This window comes from Gymnoscopelus microlampas (genome assembly GCF_963454915.1).
Source record: "Gymnoscopelus microlampas genome assembly, chromosome: 15".
NCBI classification, from domain to species: Eukaryota; Metazoa; Chordata; class Actinopteri; order Myctophiformes; family Myctophidae; genus Gymnoscopelus; species Gymnoscopelus microlampas.
In genome coordinates, this window is record NC_139952.1 from 18,940,550 (window position 1) to 18,967,791 (window position 27,242).

The window sequence follows — 27,242 nt, forward strand, 5'->3', positions numbered from 1 at the left end:
GAGACTAAACAAAACTAATTCCACTGTGGGAGATAACAGCGTTCTAGAGCCATCATGACAACAGAACCAGCAATGAGGTCAAAGTTCAAGGTAATTCAGCCATCAGCTTTTGCATGTGTTGGAGTTCAACTTCAGTGGCATTAAAAAGTGGAACAAGGTCAAGAGTTGCCAAATGTAATTAATATTCAAACGACAACACAGAAATTATTCAGGCTCATTTACATATACAGCAATAAAATAGCTGTAGCTTTGCACTGCTTACTGCTGGCACTGCATTTTAGTGGTCTTCCTTAATTTAGTATGCATGCTGCCATACATGCTCCACGGCTAAATCGCTGTATGCCATACTTCTTTCATCTTTGAAAATACATGTATGTACACTTTCTACGATATTTATTCACTCTTGTGTGTATCCTTTCAGTGAGTATGGCCTGTAAAACCCTGATGTTTGTATTATCTGTGACTATCTAGCGTCATGTGCAGGGGGTGTACTTTACTTGTACATCAAGCCGCCTCATGCTACAGAAACAGGAGATAGAATCCTGACCTATGGGCCACATGGCTCTGGAACAGTTGGTTCCCAAGGTTACTTACTTACTTAGTATTATCCAAAACAATGAATGACATGAAAATGATATATTGTTGTGTAAGCTATCTGAAATGCTTCAATAGAACTATATTTTCTAGAAAACCCTGATGTTTGTATAACACGTTTTTATAATGGAAAAAAGAAAGCATATGGAAGTGTTATTATATTGGTGTGTACCGGTAAGCTATCTGAAATGTTTCAATAACATTATATTCTCTAGTCTAAAAAAAAATAGAGTCAGCCAATAAAGTCAGCCAATCATATTACAGCTAGCATTGAATGTGTAGGGGTTAGGGGTGTACAATGGTGGCCAGTGATTTGCATTGAATGTGTAGGGGTTAGGGGTGTAGGGGGGTACAATGGTGGCCAATCACAGTGCAGCGAATGTCGATGTCCAAACCTCACATATAGGGGCGGTTGCACCGCTCAAAAATACAAATGGACTGATGTGTGTAATGAGGAATTTTAACTGTACTGTGTAAAGCCTATCCTGGATGTCATTCGCCTGCCTATCTCAATACCACACTAAACTAAATTTGGCAATAGATGAGATGAGGGTAGCCACTAAGGCCAATACAGGAATATCCAAATATAAAAAAGCAAAGCCTACAAAGTGGGAGTTCAAGCATTTTGGAATGGGAGACTTGAGAAAAAGGCACATTAACTATCCTGTAGTCTCGCGTCACCAGACAACTATTCCACAATCTCTGAATGCTATATAGAGTCTGGAACTCCACTTCCCGAAAGCTGTTTAACGGAAGTTGTTCAGACCGGAAAGACATTCGACCAATCACGAGGCGGAAGCATAGTCATAGGAGCGGTAGATTCATGTTATTTGTGCGAGGATTGTTTATCACAGAAAACTGAGAAAGGTATCATGGAATTAACGCCGAAAAAACTGTGAAAGAAGACAAGTAGACATAAACAATGTTTATGAGATTCGTTGATTCCAGTCGGACTCCTTTGCGCCACTGCACAATGCTAAAACGGAAGTGGGTAGGGGAGGGGCATCCGCTTTCCCCTTATACATTATCAGAGCTTCCGAGTCCCAGACTGTATGCCGGAAACATTTGTAAATTGTGGGAGGCAACAGTCTGGTAACGCGAGACTAACTATCCTGTTAAATCATGGAGATCACTGAACAAAGGTTTCATAGTTCATAGTCCCTGACCATGCCTGCATTCTTGATGCAATCTCTATGTGGATAACTTTTACACAAGTCCAAAGCTTTCCAAAGACATGTATACCATGAACTTTAGGGCCTGTGGGATACAGGGAGAACGATCAAAGGCACTGGCCAGGCAATCCCTGTGTGGGTCTATAAAATGGATTAGAAAGGATCCACTGGTGTTTGCAAAGTGTCTGTTTCCTGGGAACACGGTGCAGAGGAGAGTGAAGAGCAAAACTGTAACAAATCTCCCTTGTACAACTCCTATTAAGGAATACAACATGCACATAGAGGTGTTGACAGGTCTGTCAGCTCCTGCAGTACTACACAGTCCGCCACAAAACCATGGATTGGTACAGACTGTTCTTTCATAGACATTGCCAAAACGAACAGCTACTTGCTCCACACTGAACTGAGTCACTCCTAAGAACGTGAAACCACACAAAGTGTTTTGGGCAGCAAAAACACAACACTTACATTTCAAATAGCAACCTCTGATTGACTGGTGATATAAATATAATTGACAGAAGGAATGAGCCTTTATCAAATTTCACATTTCTCTGTAATCTGCAGAATCTGCAGAGAGAATTATGGAAAGAGTAAATGAATGTGAATGAGAGGGAGAGGGAGGACAACAGTATAGACAATGTACTACTGGTAATCAGATGCCACGCTACACTGTCATGGGCTACATATAGCATATATATGCCTCTGGACAGAGATTTGCGCACGACTGAGTGCACCTTTGTAGTTGGTCTTTACTTTTGGGACAAGGGAGAGGAGGGGCTGTCAGTCACAGTCTGGCAGCCAAAAGTGCTCTCCCACCAGGAGCCCTCTATGAGGAGAAAGAAAGGCTGTGCAATAATCAAAAACTACTTGATTTAAAAATGTTAAAAAGGAACTTTCTTAACATGACTTACATAAAATGATATGAAATTGCCCAAAACTGATATATACTAGGGCATTCACGAATAGTGATTTTTAGTATTCGAATTATTCGACCTATAAGTATTCGAATATTCGATTAATCGATTTGATTATAAAAAATAAAATAATAAAAAAATAAAAAATAAAAAAAATAAAAAGTTTTTTTTTTTTTTTTTTTTTCAATGACATTGATGACTGGACTCAAGGAATGCGAGTTGACGTCACACCAGAGCTCACAGCTGCGTGTCTGCTGCAGAAAAGCCACTAAAAAAAAAATAAATAAAAAAATAAAAAAATAAAAAACTTTTTTTTTTTTTTTTTTTTTTTTATCGAATAATCGAATAGTGGTTTGATAGTCGAATAGTCGGTTTGATAGTCGAATATTCGAATATTCGATTATTCTGTTAATGCCCTAATATATACACAACTCTCCATGGACACGATATTCTGCCTTGCACAGCAATCGTTTTCTGTTGCTACAGCACAAACATGCAGCTACATACCTAGTCCATATATTCAATCGATTGGCCGGTATAATATTGTGTAATATTGGCTTAGTAGTCCTGTTAACGATTGCAGCCGGCTGAGTCAAGCTCCCGACTGACCCAAGCATCCGACTGACCCAAGCAGCCGGCTGATTTAAGAACCCGACCGACCCAAGCACCCAATTGACCCAAGCATACTACTGATCTAAGGAACCGGCTGACTCAAGCAGCCTGCTGACCCAGCACCTGACTGACCCAGCACCTGACTGACTCAAGCAGCCGGCTGACCCAGCACCTGACTGACTCAAGCAGCCGGCTGACCCAGCACCTGACTGACTCAAGCAACCGACTGACTTTGGCTGCCTTTGTTATGGTCATGTGGATTCATCATGTATTTGCTGAGTCCGTACATAGAGACACCCACACACAAACCCACACACACACACAAAGGACTGTAAAGGTACCCACTCTGATGTTGACGTGAGCTCCATTGGCCAGCAGCAGCTCCTGACACAGTGCCCCCTGGCGTGAAGAGGAGGCAAAATGGAGCGCAGAGAACCCCCTCTCATTCACCTAAGACAATACAGAGATTTCATGGTGTAATATAAGTGTAATTGAGTTTTTATCTCTTCCTCCTCTGTCTGCATGGAAGACATATCTTCCTAATGTGTGACCTGTTTCTTCATATCATTTAGAAATAAAAAAAGGTAGAAAAAAGCTAAAAGTGACAGGTCATTGACGCGCGTCAAGTGCCGCATTGGGAATCTGCCACCTGAGCATAAGAAGAGTTGCCATGCCCAAGGGTATCCGGAACTGGCACTGGCAAATACATCCGGCACTGAATGTTTTATTTTATTCAGTAGCGGTTAAGCATGGAAATAGAGCGGTGGTGTGAAGGGTTGCTGGTTGGCGCGTCGTCAAGCATCGCCAGTGTGGGTTGTATGTGGGCAATAATGGGGGCAACTGTTTTAAGGCGCGCTGTTTGCCAGCAGTGTGTTTTAAACGTATGTATGTAGGTACCTGGTTGACGTTGGCTCCAGCCTCAATGAGTTCATTGACCACCACATCTTGTCCGTTGTAACAAGCCACATGGAGCGCAGTGTTACCATAGGCATTCACTGCATTGATCTACACAGAGACAGACAAATACATTTAGGTCCTGGGTACGGGAGCTTAACCATTTGAAACCGCAGCATTCCAATTCTGGGACTAATTTTCTGCGTAGATCTACAAGCTCACAATAGCAGATATACAAGCTCACAATGTGTCACATTCGCAATGCGACACGTTGTGAGCTTGTAGATGGGCAATCTCGTGTGTGTGTATCTCGGCAAGGATATTTAGCGAAAACTGTAGGTGGCCTAGTATAGAGCCGTTGGGAATCCGATCAACTATGTATAGAGTTTAAGTGGTTAAAGCTATTCTTCATCATCTGCATCTGTTCTGCTTCTGTGCTACTGAAGTACTGAAGTACTGAAGTAGTGTTTCCCTTCACTCTCATTCTATGACATTCTATATCACACTTTTATTACATAAATGAATGCAAACAAAGCAGATTCTGCCTGTATATAAAACCTTTAGCAACTCTTCCTGCCTACTTGCGTTGTCATCACTATCACTATTATTTTTGTTTCGCTGGAGTTTTTTTATATATTGGCAGAATCTGCTTTGATTGCATTAATTTATGTAAATGGGCTGCTTCGCTATAGTACCTTTAGCAAGTGTCTTGCTCAAGGACATTTCAACACAATGCCATTATTTGGATTCATATCACTACAGCTACAGTACACAATACAAATTTCTACCAAAGTTCAACAGTGCTTTAATACTTAGCAACCATGGTCATTCATCAACAAAGAACGGCAACCAAATGCACATGATGAGTGTTTGTTTATGTGCATGAGTGAAATTCTGTATGAGTATGCGTACGTGTGTAAATCCATGCGCGTCTGTTATAGCACATGCGTGAGGATATGTACAAATTAAGCAGAAGTGCTCGACTTTTTCTGGATCAGGGCCCCCTTGAGAGTCTCGAAAGGTTCAAGGCCCACCCATCTGACCACTTAACACGCCAGCCATTTGGCTGCCGTGTTAAGTGGATTGGTCAGCTTGGATCAATAGAACTAACGTAGGATACTTTAAGTTCATATTTAACTGTATCACAATGAAAACTAACATGTTACCATTTTCGAAAGATACACAGTGGGCCCCGGCCCAGAAGCTGAGAACCACTGAATTAAAGTGTGTGTGTGTGTGTGTGTGTGTGTGTGTGTGTGTGTGTGTGTGTGTGTGTTCTGACCTGGACACCCAGGCCCAGCAGGTAGCGCACGGTGCTGTTCATGCCACTGGAGGCAGCAGCGTGCAGTGGAGTGTACGTCTTCTTATCTCTACAGTCCACCTCCGCTCCACTGGCCACCAACAGCTTTACTACCTCCAGGTGACCTGAGACACATATTTGAATACAACTTAATTCATTTCATTCACACCTAAAAGCTGGAATAAGCAGTATTTTGCTTAATATCATCGTATCAAATTACGCCCTACAATGTTGATGTATTGAGAAGAACTGCTGTACCAGCTCATCGTTTACATTTTGATGGTCCATCAAAACAGTGGCACCCCTATGCATGTGCATTTGAAAGTGAGAAAACATAACCATTGGTCAGACAGACTATAGATTAGTTAGTAGTTTGCTTCATCACTGTCTGCTTGAACTGCTTATAGTAAGAGTAACGCAACATGATGACACATATGATACAGTATCTTTATGGGTCACACCGACCAATTACTGGACACGTGTGTACTAGTCACTAAAGGTCTCTGATTTAAATAACGATGGGAAGGAGACAGGGCTTAATACTGTATATATCAACATGAATGCTGATGATGGATGCATGATGCTTGATTAAAACCCCTTGTGTTTGGTAGGTAAGAATACATTTCACGCTGTCTGCTTGATAGGGAAAGAAAGAGGGTATATAAACAGCCTGAAACTCAATGAAGGAGCCTGCCGCCGCCGCCTGCTCTCGCGCTTGCTTAGATTAGACCTAGAGCTAATGTTGTAAAATGTACTTTGTGATGAATAAATAGCGAACATGCAGACTGGTCGGTCGTCTTTGCTTTCTCCTCGAGGGAACCCACAACAATACATAAGGTGGGATGAGCAGTGCGGCTGAGGGTTGCACTGATGAAAACAGCATATAATTTCAACAGATCTCTTAGTTACTGCAACACAGTTCTTATGTAGCAGGTTTTGTGTACTTACGGTTTAAGTAATGTTTAGAAACATTGCTACTTCCATTCGGCCAAAGAAGAAGAAAGACAGCCACCATGCAAGTTGAAATGGACAAAAGTGTCCGGTTCATCAAAGCTGTATAGTGGGGCCTCGCCACTGAACACCGCTTTGCAATTTGTGCAGCTTATTTTAAAGAAACTTCCTATTCACAGAGACCACATTGCTTTTAGACACTATAATGTCTTGTATTTTCTAGACAGTTAAAATGCATAAGGGTTACTACTTGCTGCCCTCTCTGGCACCATTAGTATTTATCCACCACATTTCTTGAGCGTTAACAGAAGGTTTGCATGAGTGAGGGTCTCACCCATGTAAGCTGCCCAGTGAATGGCTCTTCTGTCCTTCTTATCAAATGCATTGATGTTGGCTCCTCTGGACAACAGCAGTTTTACCATCTAAAATACAAACAGATTGACAGTGTGAGAGAAAGTCAGAAAGAAAGCCAAATGGACCCATATTTGAGGATTTTACAGTGCAAGAACGTGAGAGGGACTAGGAGAAAGAGGTGGAGACATGGGCACAAGTGAAGTAAGACAAGTACAGAAACTGAGACAATTAGACAAAGACATAACATAGAAACACAAAGACAGCCACAGACCAACCTCGGTATGTCCACTGAAGGCAGCATGGTGCAGGGCCGTGCGACCGGCCCGGTCCGACACGTTGACGTTACTGAGCAGGGGGACCAGGGCCTCGGCACAGCCCACGGCCTTGTTACTGGCAGCTACGTGGAGCGGAGTCTGCCAGTTCTTGTCACGGGCATTCACATCAGCATTGTGTTTCAGCAGCACAGACACCGCATCCTGTGCACGCACACGCACACGCACACACACACACACACACACACATTGGGGTCAGTGTGCATGAGATGTTAATATTTTCTTTGTTAGGAGATTTTGGTATCCGTCTGTCTGTGTCCTTTTATGCCTGTGTGCCTGTTATAGAGTTCCGTGTGAGGCATGCCCAAATATGGAGTCCAGGCCAGTCTATGACGTCAGTACTAGGTCATATTGATGGCACCAGGGTCCTCCATAGTATATGGGGATTTGCGGAATTATCTATATTTTTTATAGATCCGCCAATCTGACCGACTTGCCTCTCGGGTACATCACTCCCTCGGGTCGTTGGTGATATGCACATTGAGTTTTAAGTTAAATAACAGCGTTGAACCAAAGAGCTGTACACTCAGTCAAAAACTATAGTAAAACAATAAAAAGTGTAAAAAATAAACCCTTTGTTTTTTACACTTCTTATTGTATCTATCCACAAACTGGATAAACAAGGCATTGGAATGGAAGGTATTCAATTTCATAGCTGTGGTATATGGTTATTGTACCATGGCTATTAACCAATCAGATTGTGTGATTTGAGCTGCACGGTTTTATGAAGCCGTATAACAAATTACTGTTGTACTAATACTTGACGGGCTCCATAAACATAAAATTCCATACTAGAACATTTTTAGAGGCCATATTGAGACTAGCTATAGAATATGTTTAGCTCCACATAGACCTTGTTTTAGTATTCTGTGTGTGTGTGTGTGTGTGTGTGTGTGTGTGTGTGTGTGTGTGTGTGTGTGTGTGTGTGTCTGTGTGTGTGTGTGTGTGTGTGTGTGTGTGTGTGTGGTTGCGTGTGTGTGTGTGTGTGTGTGTGTGTGTGTGTGTGTGTGTGTGTGTGGTTGCGTGTGTGTGTGGTTGCGTGTGTGTGGTTGCGTGTGTGTGTGTGTGTGTGTGGTTGCGTGTTTTACCTCACTGCCAGAGGCAACAGCTCGGTGGAGAGGAGTCAGCCACTTGTTATCTTTGGCATTAACTCTGGCTCCTTGGTGGGCAAAGTATGGAGAGAGACAATACACAGAGAAGAGAGATGAGTGTGTGTGTGTGTGTGTGTGTGTGTGTGTGTGTGTGTGTGTGTGTGTGTGTGTGTGTGTGTGTGTGTGTGTGTGTGTGTGTGTGTGTGTGTGTGTGTGTGTGTGTGGGGGGGGAGGAGGGTGTTGGGGGCAGACAAGACACAGAATAGAACATTTAACTCAAATATCACATCAGTCATTGACTGGTGCAGACAAATGTCAAATGTGATGAATATTGTTTTGAAAACGGTACATAAATAAGGTTTGAACAAGGCATGACTGCCTTTTAAAAGAAAAAACATGGGAAGAGACTAGATGCCAAAGGCCATAGCTGAGTGATGAGAGGATACAAACATTAACAAGAGCAGGAGAAAAGACAACACATCCTACTATAATTCTAGTAACCTCTGTCCGTCTGTAGTGGTGTCACAACCCGGTTCTCCTCACTGGCTGGAGCAATTGCTCTGATTTTGCACACAGCCATTGACCATTACCATCTGAACGCAACTGTGAAGGCCGTTTTTCAATTTCATCAAATCTCAGCTTCTTATTAGCATTTGTGTGTCAAACAGTGAAACAATGTCGCCTCCCGGGTTGCCAGATCATGTGCGCATATCCCCCCACGGCTGCGTCGACCGGGTATGGTCTAGTTGAACTTAAATAGCATACAACATAATTAGAAGGATTTTCTCCATCTCTTCTGGGAGATGAGACCCCAAAGAGCCATCAGTGCCTGGGGTGGGTGGGTGTGTAAATCTCCCATGATCTTTTGTGGCACGTCTGTTGGGGGGCTAAAATAGCCCCGACATAGCACCTGTTGCTGCTCATTCATGTTACCGAGAAATGTTAAACATACTGTACACACACCACCACGTGTGTTTCATGACAGCATGGCCTTTCTGTGAAGTCAGCTGATCAGGTCAGAAGGCGGAGTTTTGTAACCCCAGGAGAAAGGTAACAGTTGCATCAGTGAACAGGCATATGCCATCTGGGGGATGGGACAGAGCTTTGGGACAGAGCCTCTGATTAAAATCTAAACTACAGCCAGTTTATTATATATTCATTTCAAGTCACAAGAGCATAAAGTTCCATAATGTTTTTACCTGAACTAGTAAGAGTCAGACATTTATAATAGAAATGTTACCCTATATACGAGGAAAATCAATGATTATTTTTTTTTTTTCTCAAAGCATTGCACGCAAGGCAGTTTTTTGTACAATGGTTTCCACACACAAAGAAAGGAAAAAGCTGAAAGTTTCAGAAAAGGTTTAAATGGTATTGATACTAGAGCTTTACACATTAGTGACTTCAAATTAAAATATAATAAAGAGCTCCTGCTAACTAAAGTCTAGGTGAGGGTTTGGTCTAGCCAACGCCACAGTGATAGGAAGACCATCAGACAAACCCGACCAAAAGTGTCGATGTAGTTGCGGTATCTAACGTTTTATAACATTTCTCTCTCTCTGGCCCTCTTTCTCTGTCTTTTCTGCAGTGCACATCTCAAATGCCTTGTGTTATATACACCAGGTGGCTTTCCTCTCCGGCCTCCTCATGTTGCATTGTTATTACACCTGTCTGCTATGATTGTATTAGGGTGAACAAGTATTGGGTAAAGAATTTTATGAAGTGTACTTGTCCATTATGTTCTCTCCACACTTTGAATGCTGCCACAAAGCCTTTTAGATTACTACAGTACTTGCTGCTATTGCTGTTATTGGCACACATGTAAATCATCCGCGGCTCATGCCATCTGTATCTATTCATCATATCTCAACCATGACGGGCTGATGTCTCAATCCTGCACAGAGCACACGTCCCTGTGTTCACTGCCGGGAATTCATTAATTTATGAATCCGCCACTGCCAGCGTTTTTATTAATCTTTCGAGACCCACAGAATTCTTCTGAAGATGTAAACATCAGATGTCTGGGGGTAAAGACGAGGGTCTGTTCTTTCATCCGGAAGAACAAAAATTGTAACCGCGTTCTTTAGTTATCAGCAGTTGAATATCGCAATCTGTGAAAATAAATCAGAGATAAATGTATTTTTATAAATCTGATCCCATTAGATCGGACGGGCTGGAATTTGTTTAGATCACGTGATTTCCGGGTGTATTCCTCTCCGGGAGTCCTAGGATCAGTCACAGGTTGCGGAAGAGCGCCCTCTATCGCAATCACTGAAAACACCAAATGATGTCTATAGAAGTCAATGGCAGTGACGCGTTGGATTTGAAATGACTTCTATAGACGTCAATGGCAGTCAATGTGTTAAGTGTTAGGCGATGATTAAAAAATGAATGGAACCCTTCCAACAGAAGTAAAAGGTACGGTATATTAGTATTTGGAGCGATGAATAAATCGATGCATGGGTGGATAAGCTTCCAAGTAGTACAATTAGAGAGGCAGGTTTTAGGAGAGCTTCGAATAAATGGACGAATAGGTGGTTTTTAAACCGAGTCAGGTTGCAGTGTGTTGTTTTTTTAAAGGGCGGCCATAGCTGAGTGGTTAGTGATCCCGCCTAGGGTTGCCCCAGGTTCGATTCCAGGCCAGGCCAGCATATGTGTCGATGAAATTTGTCCCTGAGCAAGACTCTTAACCCCTAATTGCTCACAGGTTCTCATTGGAAAAAAGACCGCAAGGACTTTCATGAACGACCTGTTAAAAGGAATTATCCTTACCTGAGAGGATGAGAAGCTCAATAATCTCTGCGTCTCCCAGGTAGGCAGCGGCGTGCAGGGGGGTCCGCTTTTCATTGTCCTGGTCATGGAGTACAAGTTGCACGCACAATTACTTAATTTCATTCTCACACCCAACTGTACACACAGAATTGTTTTTTTTTGTTTTATTCTCTCACAAACACGTTGTACAAGCACACACACATAGGGCTGTCACGATTCCAAATTTTAGTTGACAATTAATTGTCACTCAAATAATTGCGATTGACGATTTCATTGTGTGTTTGGCATTGAACATTGGAACATATGAATAACAAAAACAATTATATTTCTGTTTGCCTTTTAGGCTTCGTAATCATAAATTGCACAGGGCAGATATGACAAATAATTTAATATACAAATGAACTACTGACATATTTAATCATTTTATACATGTAAAAATAGCAGAAATAGCTGATCTACAAGCTTACAACGCGTCACAAAGTGTCACAAAGTGTCACAAAGTGACGCGTTGTAAGCTTGTAGATCTGCTATTTCTGCTTTTTTTGTGTATGAACGAATGGATGAGCATTTTTCAACATGGAAACAATTATGCAAAAATAATAGCGATTATCTCAAATGATTGCGCTTAAACGATTATATAATAATTATGACAGACACACACACACACACAAACACGGCCATTACTTCTCTGTTCTCGCAAAGACACTGTTTACACACAAATATTCATTCACAAACATACACAAACACACAGCGACTGTCAGTGGCATCCATCACAGCCCCAACCACACGATCAATAGGACACATTCCTTCCATCATCCCTTCATTTGTATCTCCCTCCTACCTTCTGTCACTGCAATTACACTTTCCATCCTCTATCATTATGTAACCTGCTATAGTCTCATTTTGCTGGCTGTTTGTGGTTGTATTTCTATCCTTGACTAAGGAAGTTGACTAATAATCATAGGTACTTGTTGAATATTTAATCGACAAATTGTACAATTGTCTTTGCCACATACAATCACGCATACACCAGACATTTCATGTTGGTGACTTTGAGAACTGAACATTCTCTACTTGATTTCACAATGTCTACCTGCCATTGGCCTATAGACAGGTAGATTTAAAGGATCATCTAGAGTGGTTTTTCAAGAAATATTTCATTCAGCATGGGAAAAAAACAAACCTAACCAGTACTTAATTATTCGACTATGAGGGGGAAACCCTACACATTTGGGCTTTCGTGGTTTGTGAAAATCTTTATCCATTCCAGGTGTGAAATATGGTTTTGAAGCTTTTAAATGGTGGGTGCCGTGCTTGCAGAGCACCGTTTAGTAGGTAATCACTTAACAAGTTTGTCAACAACACGACCACACGGTTTAGTTTTTCTCCCTTTGAAAACAGGACTTCTTATTAAGATTTGTGAAATGAGCTTGCGGTATAAAGACAAGGGCAGAAAAAGCTGAGAAATCTCAATGTCTCCATCTTGCATCCAACTACTTAATTTTACATTGCACCCTTGAGACCTCTCTCAGAGTTTGGAGATGTGTAATTTGACCTATCCCTCGGAATATTTGGAGTAGAAAAATAACATCTGACATCGTCATTGACATTGTCGATCGACATCGATACGGGGAGCTAACATTAGAATCATATGCATTTACCTTAAATATAATTCCAGTGATTCTGACTCATTTATCAGGTCACGTTTGCATTCCTGAGGACTCGCACACTGGCAGTTTGTTTAATTCGTTAAACTTTCTTTTCATGATTCCGCCTGTGGAACTAACCAGGCTTGCCTCTGCCAGAACAGAAAATGGACAGAACACCCCCCCCCCCTCCCATTCTCTCATTGAACTGCAGTGGAGGGCAATCAGCAGAGTGGGGCTATAAACAATGTCACGTGAGCACTAACTCATCTGTGATTGGCCCAGGCCAGTGTTGCTGACTCTGGGAAGATCAAGTGTGATAACCCCAGCATTATTATACAGAGAGAGAGAGAGAGAGAGAGAGAGAGAGAGAGAGAGTGAGGCAGAGAGAGAGATGGCTCCGTCATCTAGCCTACTTCCTCAATATTAAGCAATGAGCAGCTTTGTCAGCTGTCTAACGTAGAGTCTACAGTCTGAGTGCACTGTGCTGTACGTACCGTAATGTCCTGTTGTACTAATCCTGTGTGTCCGTGTACTTTGTCAACAGTCCCATCAAATGTCAAAAGTGTTTATTTATCTTCGGATTGTCACGCAACCGTATTCCTCTTATGAGTATCAGACTGGGCAATAAAATACTTTATTCCGATGATTCCGATGATAAGAGACATCAAAACATGTTAGGGATGAGAGAGGAAAGAAAATGTATATGTTGGAATATAATGGCATTATGGGAGAAGGTTGTGTTTTTAACCCCATCATTTTAATCCTGTGCCATTTCATTATGGGTGAATTTATTTTTCTGTTCATGATGCAAAGCATTGTGAGACTTATAGATCGGCTACTTTTGCTGATCTTGCAGAGATTTTCAAACGATTTTGAAAATAAGAGCTTGAGTGGTTAAACAGTAATAAACACTAGCATGTGGCTAAGCACCATCATGTATGCACCACTAGGTCCATGGTTCCTGTCCATGCTTGGCAGTTATACGAGACAGAGCGATGTGGGTAGGATGCTATCGAAAGGCACTCTTACTCAGTCAATAAGTCGTTGGGAGACCAGATCAATATATAGCAGCCTGCTGGCTGATTGCTCAGCTCTCCTGTGTCGTTTAAGATACATACATAAAGTCCATGTGTGGAGTGTGTCCATGTAACTGAAAATGTCATCGCTGATGATAAGAACTACTGAAGAGGAGACAGGGAGAGTGATTGTACCTGTATGTTGACATCCTCTTTCTTGAATATGAGGTTACGGACTTCATCGGTGTCCACGTTGAAGATGGCTCTCAGTAGAGACGGCTACAGAGACAAAACAACAACAGCTGTTTAAATTGAGTGTGTGTGTGCGTGCGTGCGCGTGTGTGACTTGTGTAGCATGTAACATTTCAAATCTCAAACGCCGTAATTAGACATTCCCACGCAAGTACCATAATCCAAGAATGTGACGTGGCCACAGTGGCGCCAAATGGCTAGAGTTTATGAGAGCGACGCAGCTGTAGTGCCTTATAAATGTACACCGTACATATGTACGATAAGGATTGACCAGACAAAGGTTTTGTAGTTGTGTGTTGTGGTATTGTCTTACAAAGTTTGCATATTGCATTAAATGTTTGGCCGTGGTTCTTATCTGTTAAGAGAGTCATCTGTGTTGAGAGGTACCTGCCCCACAGCAAGTCACATTCCTGTGCATGTTTTGAAATAGTCAAATTGTCAGATTCTCACGCACTCCCACACACTCCCCCACCCCCAAACCCCCCCCCCCCCCCCCCCACACACACACACACACACACTCCCACACACAGTTGCCAGCAGGTGTGAAACCAGCTGATAATGTAAGAGTAGTAAAAGACAAGTGGTACTGTATAGGGACATTCCTCAAAAAAGGTCAAGAAAGATATAAAGAGATCTTAATATGTTTTGGGATGGATGGGTGTAGATCAGGATAACACAAAGTGCTCCCTCTCTCTCTCTCTGTGTGTGTGTGTGTGTGTGTGTGTGTGTGTGTGTGTGTGTGTGTGTGTGTGTGTGTGTGTGTGTGTGTGTGTGTGTGTGTGTGTGTGTGTGTGTGTGTGTGTGTGTGTGTGTGTGTGTGTGTGTGTGTGTGTGTGTGTGTGTGTGTGTGTGTGTGTGTGTGTGTGTGTGTGTGTGTGTGTGTGTGTTAAAAATAGAGAGGCACATCAACAATTGATGTAAAATGTAAACAAATGATACAAATGTAAACATCCTTGCTCAATGAAACAGAAACCCACACCACGACATCCAGTGGTGCCACCAGAGATACAGAGATCATTCATTCATTCGTTTTTCCATATTCAAATGTTTCTGCTGCTGTATCTAGATTTGTCACCCCTCTTGTTTACTCTTCATATTGATGCTATTCCTTCTTTGGTGATATACAATTTCTACTTTTATTCTGCTACTGGCTGACCAAATGCCACCTTGGGGCCTTCATTCATCTTGCAGACCTCATAGCATGTTTCCCCCGCCCAATCATAACCACTTAAAAAAATAAGTGGAGCAGAGGCATGTCGGTATCTGCCTAAAACCCCTAAAGCCCATTTCATTAAAACTGCAATCCGTTATTTTATGTCCTACCCCTGGGCCTGCATGAGTGGCCAAACATCTACTGGCTGCACATTCAAGGGGGAATTCCCTTCTTGGCAGGGGAGACAATACACTTATGAGCTTCAGGCAGTACAACTGTACTGTACAACCGGTATAGGTGTCCTACCTGGTCTAAATGTCTCTCAATGGAAGAGTAGGGAGACCACTTCCAACCACTGCAGATGTGCTAGTCATTTAGTAATATCATATTACTCCGCCATACAGTGTGGTTGAAATAAATAATGTTTCATTCTAGCAAAAATAAAAGTTCCGGATCGCTGCTTTAATTACCAATGGAGGTACGGCAGAGAGCAGAGGAGGTAGACATGAACCAACAGCTCTAATCCTGTCATCAGAGCTGCCCCATCTTCTCTCTAATACTGCTCCCGCCCCCCTGCCTTGGTGTGCACTTCAAAGAGAACCATTCCCCCCCCCCCCCCCCATAGGATGAAAAGCCTCATCATATTTCTGTGGCAGGGAATTGCGTCCGCACACCTCACACAATACGTTATTGTTATTAGGACAATACGAGAGGCCTTGCCGGGGGACCTCTTCTATACAAAGAGGCTGTCATCTCATATGATGAGGCTATAGTGGTGATTATGTTGCTGCTATATTCAGTGGGTCACAGGTCATCCCTTCATTGTATTTTGGGTGAACAGACTAGCTAACGGACCAACAGAGTAGCTGTGTCCTTCATAGCGCAGTAATGTCCCCGTATAGGCATGCATTAGAAAGGCTGCTATGTTCTGTCCAGTCTTATAACCAGGTCCAAAAAAAGGTACCGGCTAACGTCCGGCACACTGGCTCGATAAACCCCCAAACGGACTGTGACAGAGATGTCTTCAGCCATCTCTAATCCAGATCGGCAGAGAACCTACACGGGACCAGGGGCCCTCTCTCTCTCACCTTGTCTTCCTGAGGGCCGGCCCTGCGAGATGCGTGGGGGGATCTGTGGTCCGGAGAGGATTTGGGGCGAGGTGGTGGGGGTGCTGAGGAGGGCTCATCCTCCTCCACCTCCTCCAGCACCACGATACACACACGGCTCGCCCGCTCTGACCGCATCAGGGCAGAAACAACGCGCGCCGCACACCGAACTGATCGCTCTCCTCCCCGCACACACGCACATGCATACGCACACTCATACAAACACACTGCACCCCCCCACCCCCCTCCTCCTCACATATGTGCGCAATTCAGGAGCGCCGTAACGGGCAATAAAACCTCCAAATACATTCCATTCGTCAGAAAAGCATTCTTGCTCGTCAAGGTAAAAAAATCCCAGTGGGAGAGCAGTGTTCCGTCCTCTGTCGTCCGGCGTTGCTGTGGTTACATGTCAACCGCTCTCTTCTCTCCTCTGAAAGCACACGCGCTCTGTGTGGACAGCGGCAGCAGGGAATTCCTTTGCGTAATGGTGGCAGCAAGCGGCATGCGGCAGAATGAGCGCGGCTGCCTAGCAGCAAACAGGAAGCTTCATATCCTCGCTGCCTGCGCTGCAGCTAAGCACACGCGCACACAGACACACGCACACTCTCGGACACGATCAGATGCTCACACATATGCACACGCACATACAGAGAGACACACAGAGGCTGATTAACGTTCACAAAGCTGGGAGCTGTGTGTGCGTGTGTGACTGTGTGTGTGTGCGTGTGTGCATGTTCTATTCAGCTAGGCTGCTGAAACCAGCTCTTTCAGAGCGAGAGAGAGAGGACAGACGGGGGAGGGAGGGAGATAGGAGGAGGGGCAGTGAGAGAGAGAGGGAGGGAGAGACAGCAAGGGAGGGGAAAGGGGATAGCGCTAAAGATTAACTGCAGGCAGCCAGGTACCTAGTGTGTCTCTGCAACACACACATCAGGCCTCCCCAATAAATAGATGAATGGCAGGGGGTACAAGACAGGACTGTGAAGAGAGAAAAATAGTTTGGAAAAGTTAAGAGGTGAATAGATCCCACAAAGCTGAGTGTAGGGCTGCATGTTATGTTATACCAAGTTATAATAACATTTGCACAACATAGCATGGCATCGGATCAAGCACACCTTGGTCACAATGGGCGCCGAGGCCAAGCATCAGATCTTTAAAAAGCCATTACATACAAAGAGTTGCACAACCCAAGCTGTGCTGTGCGTGCTACTCTAGTTTGTTGTGATGCCATTGCCAATTGAGCTAAATTAGTGTCTGAGAACTCACAAAGTTACTGCTGAAGTAGAAGAGGCTTTCATTATTCCCCAGATTTAACAAGAAAAACTGAAATGAATGCCAGATCTGAGTGTGTTCACACGCGCGCGTGTTAGTGCGTGCGTGCATGCATGCGTGTGTGTCAGTACTCAGTATCCCCTTTGGTTTATTGGTGGTGTAGCTTCAAAATGTCCTCATCGCCTCATTATGAAACTAGAACACACTGCCTTTGTTGGAGAATGCAAGGCTAGCTAACAAGAGCAGTGAGTGTGTGTGTGTGTGTGTGTGTGTGTGTGTGTGTGTGTGTGTGTGTGTGTGTGTGTGTGTGTGTGTGTGTGTGTGTGTGTGTGTGTGTGTGTGTGTGTGTGTGTGTGTGTGTGTGTGTGTGTGTGTGTGTGTGTCAGTCTCCTTTCATATTCAAGACAGCCCCTAAAAGAAGCAATCTGGCCAAGCCAAGCCACATAACCCCATTAACCCAGAGAAAGTACTGAATTGAGACTTTAATGAGCCTACCGTTTATAAATTACAGTATATATACAGCCCAAGGTTTTCCTGCCCTTTTCAGCAACTGACTTTCCAATGTAGACTTTGCTCAAAAGGTAAAGAACATTTGTTTGTTTGTAGATACAATTTTGCAAACAGCACCTTGTGTAACAGTTCCAATTCCCTAGAATTCTTTTGAAGCTATGCAACAACTGAGAGCCACACTAATCAATGCCTCATTTATCATCAACTTTATTACTAGCCTACACGGGAAGAATGCAAGTTGGGAATGATGCAAGTTGGAAATGCATGCACCACCCATTTATGCAATACCCATTGTACCAATTGTCAGGATACCTGTTGTATCCGTCTGTCTGTACCCCTTTTATGTGCATATATGAAGTCCAGGCCTGTCTATGACGTCAGTACTACGACATCATATTGGTGAAATCTGGGTACTCCATAATATGGGAATTTGCGGTTTTATCTATATTTTTGAAGTTGCCCATTTATGGGCATATCGGTCAGACCAGCGGTTCTGGAGAACGAGATCTCCATATGCCTATATATGGGAATATCAGTCGGATCGGCGGTTCTGGACAACGGCCGATCCGACCGACTTGACACTTGCACTACCACGGGTCCTCGGTGACGCGCGAGCCAATTTTGCAGTCAAGCGGTTCTCGACATACGTCTGTATGTCTACTACAGACAGACACACACACACAGATATTTCGCACATTTACAGTAGGTTGTAGAAACAGTATGGTTTCACATTAACTTGAAAATAATCAAAAATCTTTATTTTGTGTTTTGTGCAAAATCTTTAGTCTAAACACGAATCAACTAATTTGAACACTTTACTTCGTCAGATGTTGGACCTTGACCTGGTCTCGTCACATTACACAAAGCTTGATATAATCAGAACGCTGTACAACCAATTTCCCCATTCATCAAGGTTCACTGCAATACAATAAAATTACAGAGGCCATTCAGACCATTTGGCTAAAGACACAGTATGGTACCGATAAGCACAATGAGCAACAAAGCTATTATAAAAATCACTAGCATCATCATTAGTGTTGTCCGTTTGGCTGGTGTGTTTCAATCAGGACTTTTAAGCTGTAGGCCATGGAACAGAGTTGTTGGCGGGGTGGGGGCCGGCACACTGAGACAGCTTGACTAACCAAAAAAAGTATTCAGCCTCTGCCGTTATCCTCTGTTGGTTAAACATTTAGCAACACAATTAATCATAAATTGATCAGAACACATTTATTTAAGAATTAAGACAACATGTATTGTCTATTATTGTGGACAGCACCCATTGAAGCTCCAGGTCATGCTGTGCACTTTAATCAGTTGGTGTCTTTGTATGTGCTTGTCTGGAACCAGTTTGGCATTCACAGCAGCACAGTAAAACATTGGACAAACATGCGATATGCTGACCTTAGAAAGTAATGATTTGTCAGAGTGACGTGACTCCCAGTTCCAGTCAGGAATGGGAAGATGTGCTGTAAGTACCACGGACAGCTATGCCAACAAACCAGTGACTGAACAGAGCTAAATGCTAACCATTTAAGATTCAAGCTGGGCACATTTGAATTGACCTGAACCACACCTGATCATGTCGGATCCCGTGGGTCTACTAGGGCTAGTGGTTCTCAACCAGTGGTCCGGGGACCACCAGTGGTCCGTGAGGGGGTTCCAGGGGGTCCCCAGCCAAATTAATAGTTAGGTACCAAATTGACCCTTATGTTTTATCTGTAACTCTGAGAGTGTACAAATGGAACCAAATGGACCCTAACGGGTCCATTTGGTTCCATTTGTACACTCTCAGAGTTAAATGAACACTAATGATGATACAGTGTAGATTGGGACCCCCCCCAACAAATCAAAATGGTTGAGTCCCTGGCATATCTTTTCAAATGGGGGTCTGTGGGCTAATATGTGTAAATTTGGGGGTCCTTGACGCGAAAAAGGTTGAAAACCACTGTACTAGGGAATCGGGAGGGTAAATGGTAAATGGTGCATTTATATGGGGAAGACCGCTACAACATTTTAAATCGAAATGTGTGATAGGAGACTGAAATCCTGAAACATCTACTGTATATTCAGTATGTGTGCACGCGTGCGTGATTTTTACATGAGACAAGCTGGGCTTAAAATACCAGTGTCGGTGGCGCTGAGCTGGCGTTTCTACAGCAGTGAGAAAAACATAAATGCAGCCTAGTGCACCATGTTTCATCAATACAATGAGATGCACATTTCTCTCACTGCCTTGAACACAAACACGCACACACAAACTTGACTCCAGCACTGACCCTAAATCCATGTGGACAGCATATAATGACAGAGTATGCCGGGTTGCACAGACCTTTGGTCTGACCTCATGAACAGGAAGCACTGTGTGCAATATAATCCCTATATGTGCGTATAGTCACACACTTGCACATGTTCTCAAACCGACCACTTTTACTACCCTATCAAGCCGACCCCAACGTCTAATCCTCGTCTCTTCTCCGCCATCTCCCATAACCTTTTGGTTTTGGATTACCAGCCAACGTGGCTGGTCGGTTTACAAAAACTGACAGCCAGGCAGACATGAATAAACACACAATAAAGACATAAACCTACATCAATTATATAAAAAATTCTTAATGAACTACAGGTTCCTACTCCACTACTACAACATGAAATATGTTTTCAATTCCAAATGCATATCACAAACCCCCTCTGCCATCCTGACTAAGGTCCAGCCCAATTACACTGAATACACAGAAAATGTAATGTTAAGCATTCAATCAAACAGAACAATCAAAACTTCACATTATGTTGCATTTCTCTATATGGCACTCTAAACCTAACACTTAATATTGCGCTTGCTCTTAAATGTCCATCTATTACACTTGCCCATCATGATTCACCCAACACCAAACATTTGGTTGCATTTCCACGGGAAACACAGAACTAAAATGTTCCAACAATAAAATCTGTGCGAATTACACTGTGCAAAAATCTAAAGTGCCAATATGCTGTGCAAATAATCAGGTTACAATATACTGTGGTAACAGAGGACCTCTCTGTTACAGCCACTCTACCGGTGAGGTCGAACCAGGTCACCTGGATTTACCCTTTTGACCGGCCCTGTAAGCACAACACGTATCGCATGCTACTAATCGACACACACCGGCTGCACCACTTTAAAAAAGTAGCGTTTTAGCTAGAATCACAAATAAAACAGACAACAGAATGAACATTTAAAAATTCAGCAAGTTGGCTCGTAATATTGTTTTTACAGGCCAGAGTGGCTGGTTAGTCTCCATAATCTACCATTCAAGAGAATATCTACACGCCATAGGCGGCTGGAGTGTGTTTATTTTGTACACAGAACAGACCAATGTCACTTGTTTCCTTGCTTTCCAAAACTTGAATAGATTGTTTCTAACAAGCACAAGCTCTCTGTCAAGCTCTCACAGCATAACTGTTTAGATTCCAACCAGTCAGGATTCCAACCTGCCCACACACTCAACACCGCACATGTGGCACCGCCTCCCACTCTTTGATCCTCATCCTTCTTTTTTTTTATCCTGAGCATGTACAAATTAGACGGGTCCATTTGGTCACATTTGTACACTCTCATGCTGAATTCACACCAAAATTGCCGTGTGCTTGAGAAAGAGGCCTGTCAAAGTACTTCAAAAACGTAAATTACGTCCACAATCACAACACCAGAGGCAGCTCCACTGATGACGTCCAACCCAGATTTGGCACAAACAATGGGGTTAAATTTGTTCTCCTGCTATGCCACAAAAATGTGGAATGCCCTACTCTCCTTCAAAACTGCCCTAAAAGAGTACCTACAGGTGGCTGCAATTCGAAACTGGCCCCTGTAAAAGATAAAACCTAATTTCTGTCATTATTTTAATGCACTAGATGTGAGTGGACGCATGCGTTCGGCGTCAGCGTTGCGTTGAAAAATGTAACCAGAGTGAATTTTCAGGTTGGATGCAGCCTTCGAATACAACGCAGGCAGTGGAGCACCTTTCATTGATTACAAAGGGAACGTTTCCTGCCACGGACGCTAACGCAACACGGCACTAGATGGCTTCGGTGGAGCTCAGCCACAAGGCATGCCAATCATAATAAACATAATGGTAAACATCCAATGACAATCAAATTGACCTGGATGTACCATATTTAACTGGATGAAGCCTAATTACATATTACCATTATTATCTATTTTATGTTGACTACTAGTATACTGTGTTTGTCTTTTGTCTCTTGCTTGCAATGCTTTTTATCTGTTGCTGTGAAACCAGTGGCAATAGTTTATAATTCTTTGCCTTTTATTTGATGAAAATGAAAAAAATGAAGAAAATAAAACCTAATAAAATGTGTTCTCGTCGTTATGATGGCATCCAACAAAGGAAGGGAAGGGTGCGAGTATCAGACAAACAAGACAAGAAAATAAAAAAGATTTGGCACCATATTATGTTTTGGTTTTGCCATTTCATAACGCTCATGTTTTTGTCCAATGAGGGAGAGGGAGGTATACAGGCATGTTTAAGTAACGTGCAGCACTCATGTCCTTACCACACTCTGAGGGAGGGAGGGAGAAACAGACAGACAGACAGACAGACAGACAAAGAGCGGGAGAGAGAGAGAGAGAGAGAGAGTCATACAGTACACACAGGCAGAGAGCTGTTTACAGGTTTGGCTTTCAGAAACCAGCTTGGACACTGCTGATGTGTGCGCAATGGATGCATCTGACATTCCCCTGACACACCCACCCACTCACTCAGCATTACAGTGCACTCTGCCCGTCTGCTTGGCTGATCTTGTGCGTTCTTGTCCAGTTACATGTGGATGGGTGTGCAATCCTTTTCTGTGTAAAGTATATGTGTAGGCGTGTGCGTGTGCGTGTGTGTGTGTGTTTGTGTAAAGTAAAAGTATGCATGTGTGTTTGTCTCTGTCAGATGCCTCCCACTTGCTCTCTCCATTTAAATGCAACAGCCAGGTATTCCACAAACTAAGCTACAGCGCGCCCTCTAGAGGCCAGATGGAGGTACTGTATCTGTCCCACTGGCAGCAGCAACTGCCAAGAGAGAAATGCTGTCCCATCAACCCTGCCCTCTCTCTGGCTCACTCAGCCTGCATCAGTGTCCGGCTATTTTGGTCTCTTTGTCTGCTTCTCTGTCAGCACGCAATAGAGAGAACAATAGAGAATGGAGAGGGGGATCTAATCTCAAACACGCTTCCGCTGCCTGACGGCCGCCCGGAAGAGTGGTCAGGGCAGGACAGGACAGAGCCTTGCACCATCACTGACCCAGTTTTGGCTGAACTCTATACAGCCTCAAGACAGTGTCTCCCTATCCACATTTAGACCGAGTGTAACTGAAGGAGGTCTAAAGCAGCTTTCATTGACAATGCCTCACTGTTCCCGTTTGTCCTCTTCTCTCACTGTCTCGTCAGTTCAATTTACAATTACAATTCAGGCATTTAGCAGACGCTCTTATCCAGAGAAACTTACGTGTGAGATCGGAATAAGCCGAGTAAGAACACTAGTCAACAAACAAGGTAGAATGGTAGATAGTCACTTAAGTAGACTACTAGAGCAGAGACAACAATGTGTAGTGCCGAAAAGAAGCTGCATATAGGATGCCAGGTAAACAATGAACCTTGCATCTGTCCAACACAACATGATATCAAAATAACATTGTTACGTAACAGTTGTGGTTGAGAGAAAACAAATATAGAGGAATAGTTCACCCAAATAATGACTTATTTTCTATCAATTACACACCCCATGAAACCTTGAATTGATGGAGATGTTCTTGTTTTTGTCACATTCCTAAGCCAAATATTTGATGACCGGCGGAGTGACTCAATTGAGTCTCCTACTGACCGATGACCCGGTCATCGAATTATTGGCTTAGGAATGAGACAAAAACAAAACAATCTCTACTCCTGAACTACTCCTTTAAGTAACAAAAACATGAGAACCAGTGACTAAGATATATCTGCACAAGCTATATCTAGTGAACTGCATCGTAAACTAGCATTTGTCTTTATGGACTAAACATTTATATTGGTAATGTCTCAAGAATGTCATATCTTTAATATGCAACATCCTTAGCTGGACTATTGAAAAATGTACTTTTATGTCAAACCAGCTACCAGCTTTAGACCACAGCGAGAAGCAGCAAGACTAAAATGTTAAAGTATTTACAGTAGAGTCCGAACAATGAAAGACTTTTGGGTCGGATCCCAATTTGGAAGAGAGAGAGAGAGTGAGTGTGTGTGGCATAGATATTTAGTTTTGACTTAAATCAAACTATTTTCAATCTTTCCATTTGTATTCCATGGAGACATGACTAGTGAGCCAAGATTAAAGTCGAACTAGACAGAATTTGGTTATGGTGAAATCATTGTCTTTACACTGCTGCAAGACACAAAACAGTGAACACTTTTAAATATTGTGATGCAATATTGACATTTTCTAGATTAAATATATAATAGTAGTATATTACCCAAGAACTATGAGATGCTAAATATCTTTTGTAAGTGCAGAATGTCAATGCGTGCAAGTGAGCCACAGTCCAGTCTACTCAAATGTCACACTGACAACAAGGCGTTGCTATGTCATTAAATCAACAGGGGGCAACCTGCTACTTAGGTACTGATGCCTGTCAGAGCTCACTTTGTGTCACTACTATTTGTGAAAGTACTGTCACTATTATTTATAACAGTTGAAAATTCAGTGCATTACAGGCAGCGGTGCATTGAAGAGGGGTGTGTGTGTGTGTGCGTGTGTGTGTGTGTGTGTGTGTGTGTGTGTGTGTGTGTGTGTGTGTGTGTGTGTGTGTGTGTGTGTGTGTGTGTGTGTGTGTGTGTGTGTGTGTGAGTGTGAGTGTGAGTGTGTGTGTGTGTGTGTGTGTGTGTGTGTGTACATAGGAAATCAGGCCTTTGACATTAGGGCTAGATTCTCTAACAGAGAGGCAGTGTAATTCTATGTTTTTTCTACAATTATTACTGTAAAAAGCATCGTAATTCAAACAGTTATGCAATTATGTTTTCTAATACATTTGAAGTTTATGTGCTTGATTTGCTGTTTATTTTCCTTTATTATTGGCTCAGCCAGGGAGCTTGCCAACACGTAATTCCAGACAGGCTTGGTTCAATTCAGCAACAGGTGACTGTCCAAATCTCCAACTCAGAAAATGTTTGGCATGCGAAAGTTGCTGGCAGCCAGTCATAAGGACAACTTGAGCCAGCACTGTTACACAAGGCTAAATCACATTTAGTTGCCCCAAAAAGTTCTCTTTTTTTAACTCATTTGATGCATTAAAGTTCAAAGGGGACTATTGCAGACAGTACGTATGGCTTTCTATTTGCACAATAGTTCAAATAACTTAGACATATAACTACCTACACCAAGCAAGTAAGTTGACATTTGGACTGCAGAGCAGGCTATACTGTGGCAAGCCATTATCCATATGGTATCACCACATACAAAATAAACACCACAAACAACATAACAAACCAGCTTACAAGATCCATTAATGTAGGTTAACTAGCAGTGGTAACGTTAACCACACTAACTTAGCCAACAAGCAGTATCAATTCTGCAATGCAGAAATACTCTGTTACAAGTAGGAGTCTGTATAATAGTAGTAGTAGTAGTAGTAGTGAGTAAAAGTAAAAGGAGAAAAGAGTAAAACATAGGGCTGAACTCAAAGTGGTCAAAATCTACAAAGTCTACAAAGTAACTCGCAACTAAAGTGTTCATAGAATTGTAGTGGAGTAAAAGAACAATATTAGCCTCTGAGATGTAGAGTAGAAGTACAAGTAGTGAAAACTGTAAATACTGAAGAAAGTAAAACATACCTCAAAATTGTACTTTAGTACAGTACATGAGTACATGTACTTTAGTACAGTACATGAGTACATGTACTTAGTTACTTTACACCACTGCACACAACAACACATACGTTAGAAGTAGAAGGTTTTTTTTATGTGTCTGTCACTCTCTGACGTTAAACAGCATCCCATACAGTCCTTCATGTTTAAAAACAACTCATTAAGACATGATGAACTCTGAATGAAAACAATTACTTTGTAAACAGACATGGACTCACTCTACTCCATTGGTTCTCAAAGTGGGGTCCGTGGGGGGTACCAGGTTTTTTTTAAGAGGGGGGGGGGGGTCCGCAGCCAAATACATATCATTTTTGGGGGTCCTTGACATGAAAAAGTTTGAGAACCACTGCTCTAACTCTACAGAATACAACTGTTACTGAGTGGTCCACCAGCAAAAAAAATGTTAATATAGCGTCACAATCATTTTGACCATATTTTATACTTCAAAAATAGCAGATCTATAAGCTCATAGCGAGGCACCGAGTGCCGCGCTATGAGCTTGTAGATCTGCTATTTTTGAAAAATCCCTGGCACAAAATATTTTTTAAGAAGGGGGGGTCCGCAGCCAAAAAAACATATCATTGAGGGGGGTCCTTGACATGAAAAAGTTTGTCTCTACAGAATACAAACTGTTACTGAGCAACAGCGTGGTGCTTCCTAATAGACACTCTGCTACTGTGTAGCAATAAGCTGCACACTGGTTAGCTAGTCGGCTCAGCTAACAGTGAGACACACACACACACACACACACACACACACACACACACACACACTGTCACTGATCACTGAACTACACGTTAACTATGAGTGTGATCTCTCCAGTATTTACCTGGTCCCGGATCTTCAGAACCATCGTATTCATTGATTCCCCCCCGAGGCGAACAACACGATCTGATCCGTGTGTTGAGCTCCTATTGCCGGGGGTGCAGTCCTCCTCAGAAAGAATCCTGAGCTCACAGTGGAGCTGTGGGTCTGCTGCTTTCCTTCCTGAGATGGTCATACATGGGAGATCGGGACCAGTGGTGGAAAGTAACTGAGTACATTTACTCAAGTACTGTACTTGAGTAATTTTTGGGGGGTATTATTTTACTTTATTGGAGTATATTTCCAATGTTCAGTACTTTTACTTCCACTCCACTACATCTCAGAGGCAAATATATTGCACTTTTTAACTCCACTACAATTATTTGAAAACTTTTGTTACTAGTTACTTTGTAGATTTTGATTATTATTGCAAAACATACAGTAACCACTTCAGCCCTATATACATTTTGGCCATTTGAAAATAGCAGATCTACTATATAGATCTGCTATTTTCAAAAGATGTTTAATACATTTTATGCGTTTGAAAACCTTTGAAATGGGAATAATAATCAAAATCTACAAAGTTGGCCTAACTAATAACTAACATTGTAGTGGAGTAAAA

At 42.6% G+C, this 27,242-nt stretch overlaps 1 protein-coding gene across 2 annotated transcripts in view; it reads right to left on the minus strand.

The window, feature by feature from the left end:
- Positions 1-26,786, minus strand: part of LOC311061081 (serine/threonine-protein phosphatase 6 regulatory ankyrin repeat subunit A-like) — a 40,613-nt gene extending 13,827 nt beyond the window's left edge. The window contains exons 1-9 of one of the 2 annotated variants that reach the window (XM_084079588.1): positions 26,646-26,786; positions 13,847-13,930; positions 10,987-11,065; positions 8,212-8,282; positions 7,067-7,267; positions 6,772-6,859; positions 5,469-5,611; positions 4,190-4,297; positions 3,638-3,742 (exon numbers count right to left, since the gene is read on the minus strand). In XM_084079588.1, coding sequence (XP_083935714.1) covers positions 3,638-3,742; positions 4,190-4,297; positions 5,469-5,611; positions 6,772-6,859; positions 7,067-7,267; positions 8,212-8,282; positions 10,987-11,065; positions 13,847-13,930; positions 26,646-26,678 — 912 coding nt within the window. In that variant the 5' untranslated portion in view covers positions 26,679-26,786. Of the gene's footprint in view, positions 1-3,637; positions 3,743-4,189; positions 4,298-5,468; positions 5,612-6,771; positions 6,860-7,066; positions 7,268-8,211; positions 8,283-10,986; positions 11,066-13,846; positions 13,931-16,144; positions 16,861-26,645 lie in introns of those variants that run through there. The other variant, XM_084079587.1, reaches the window with a different exon arrangement.
- Positions 26,787-27,242: the final 456 nt, after the last annotated feature.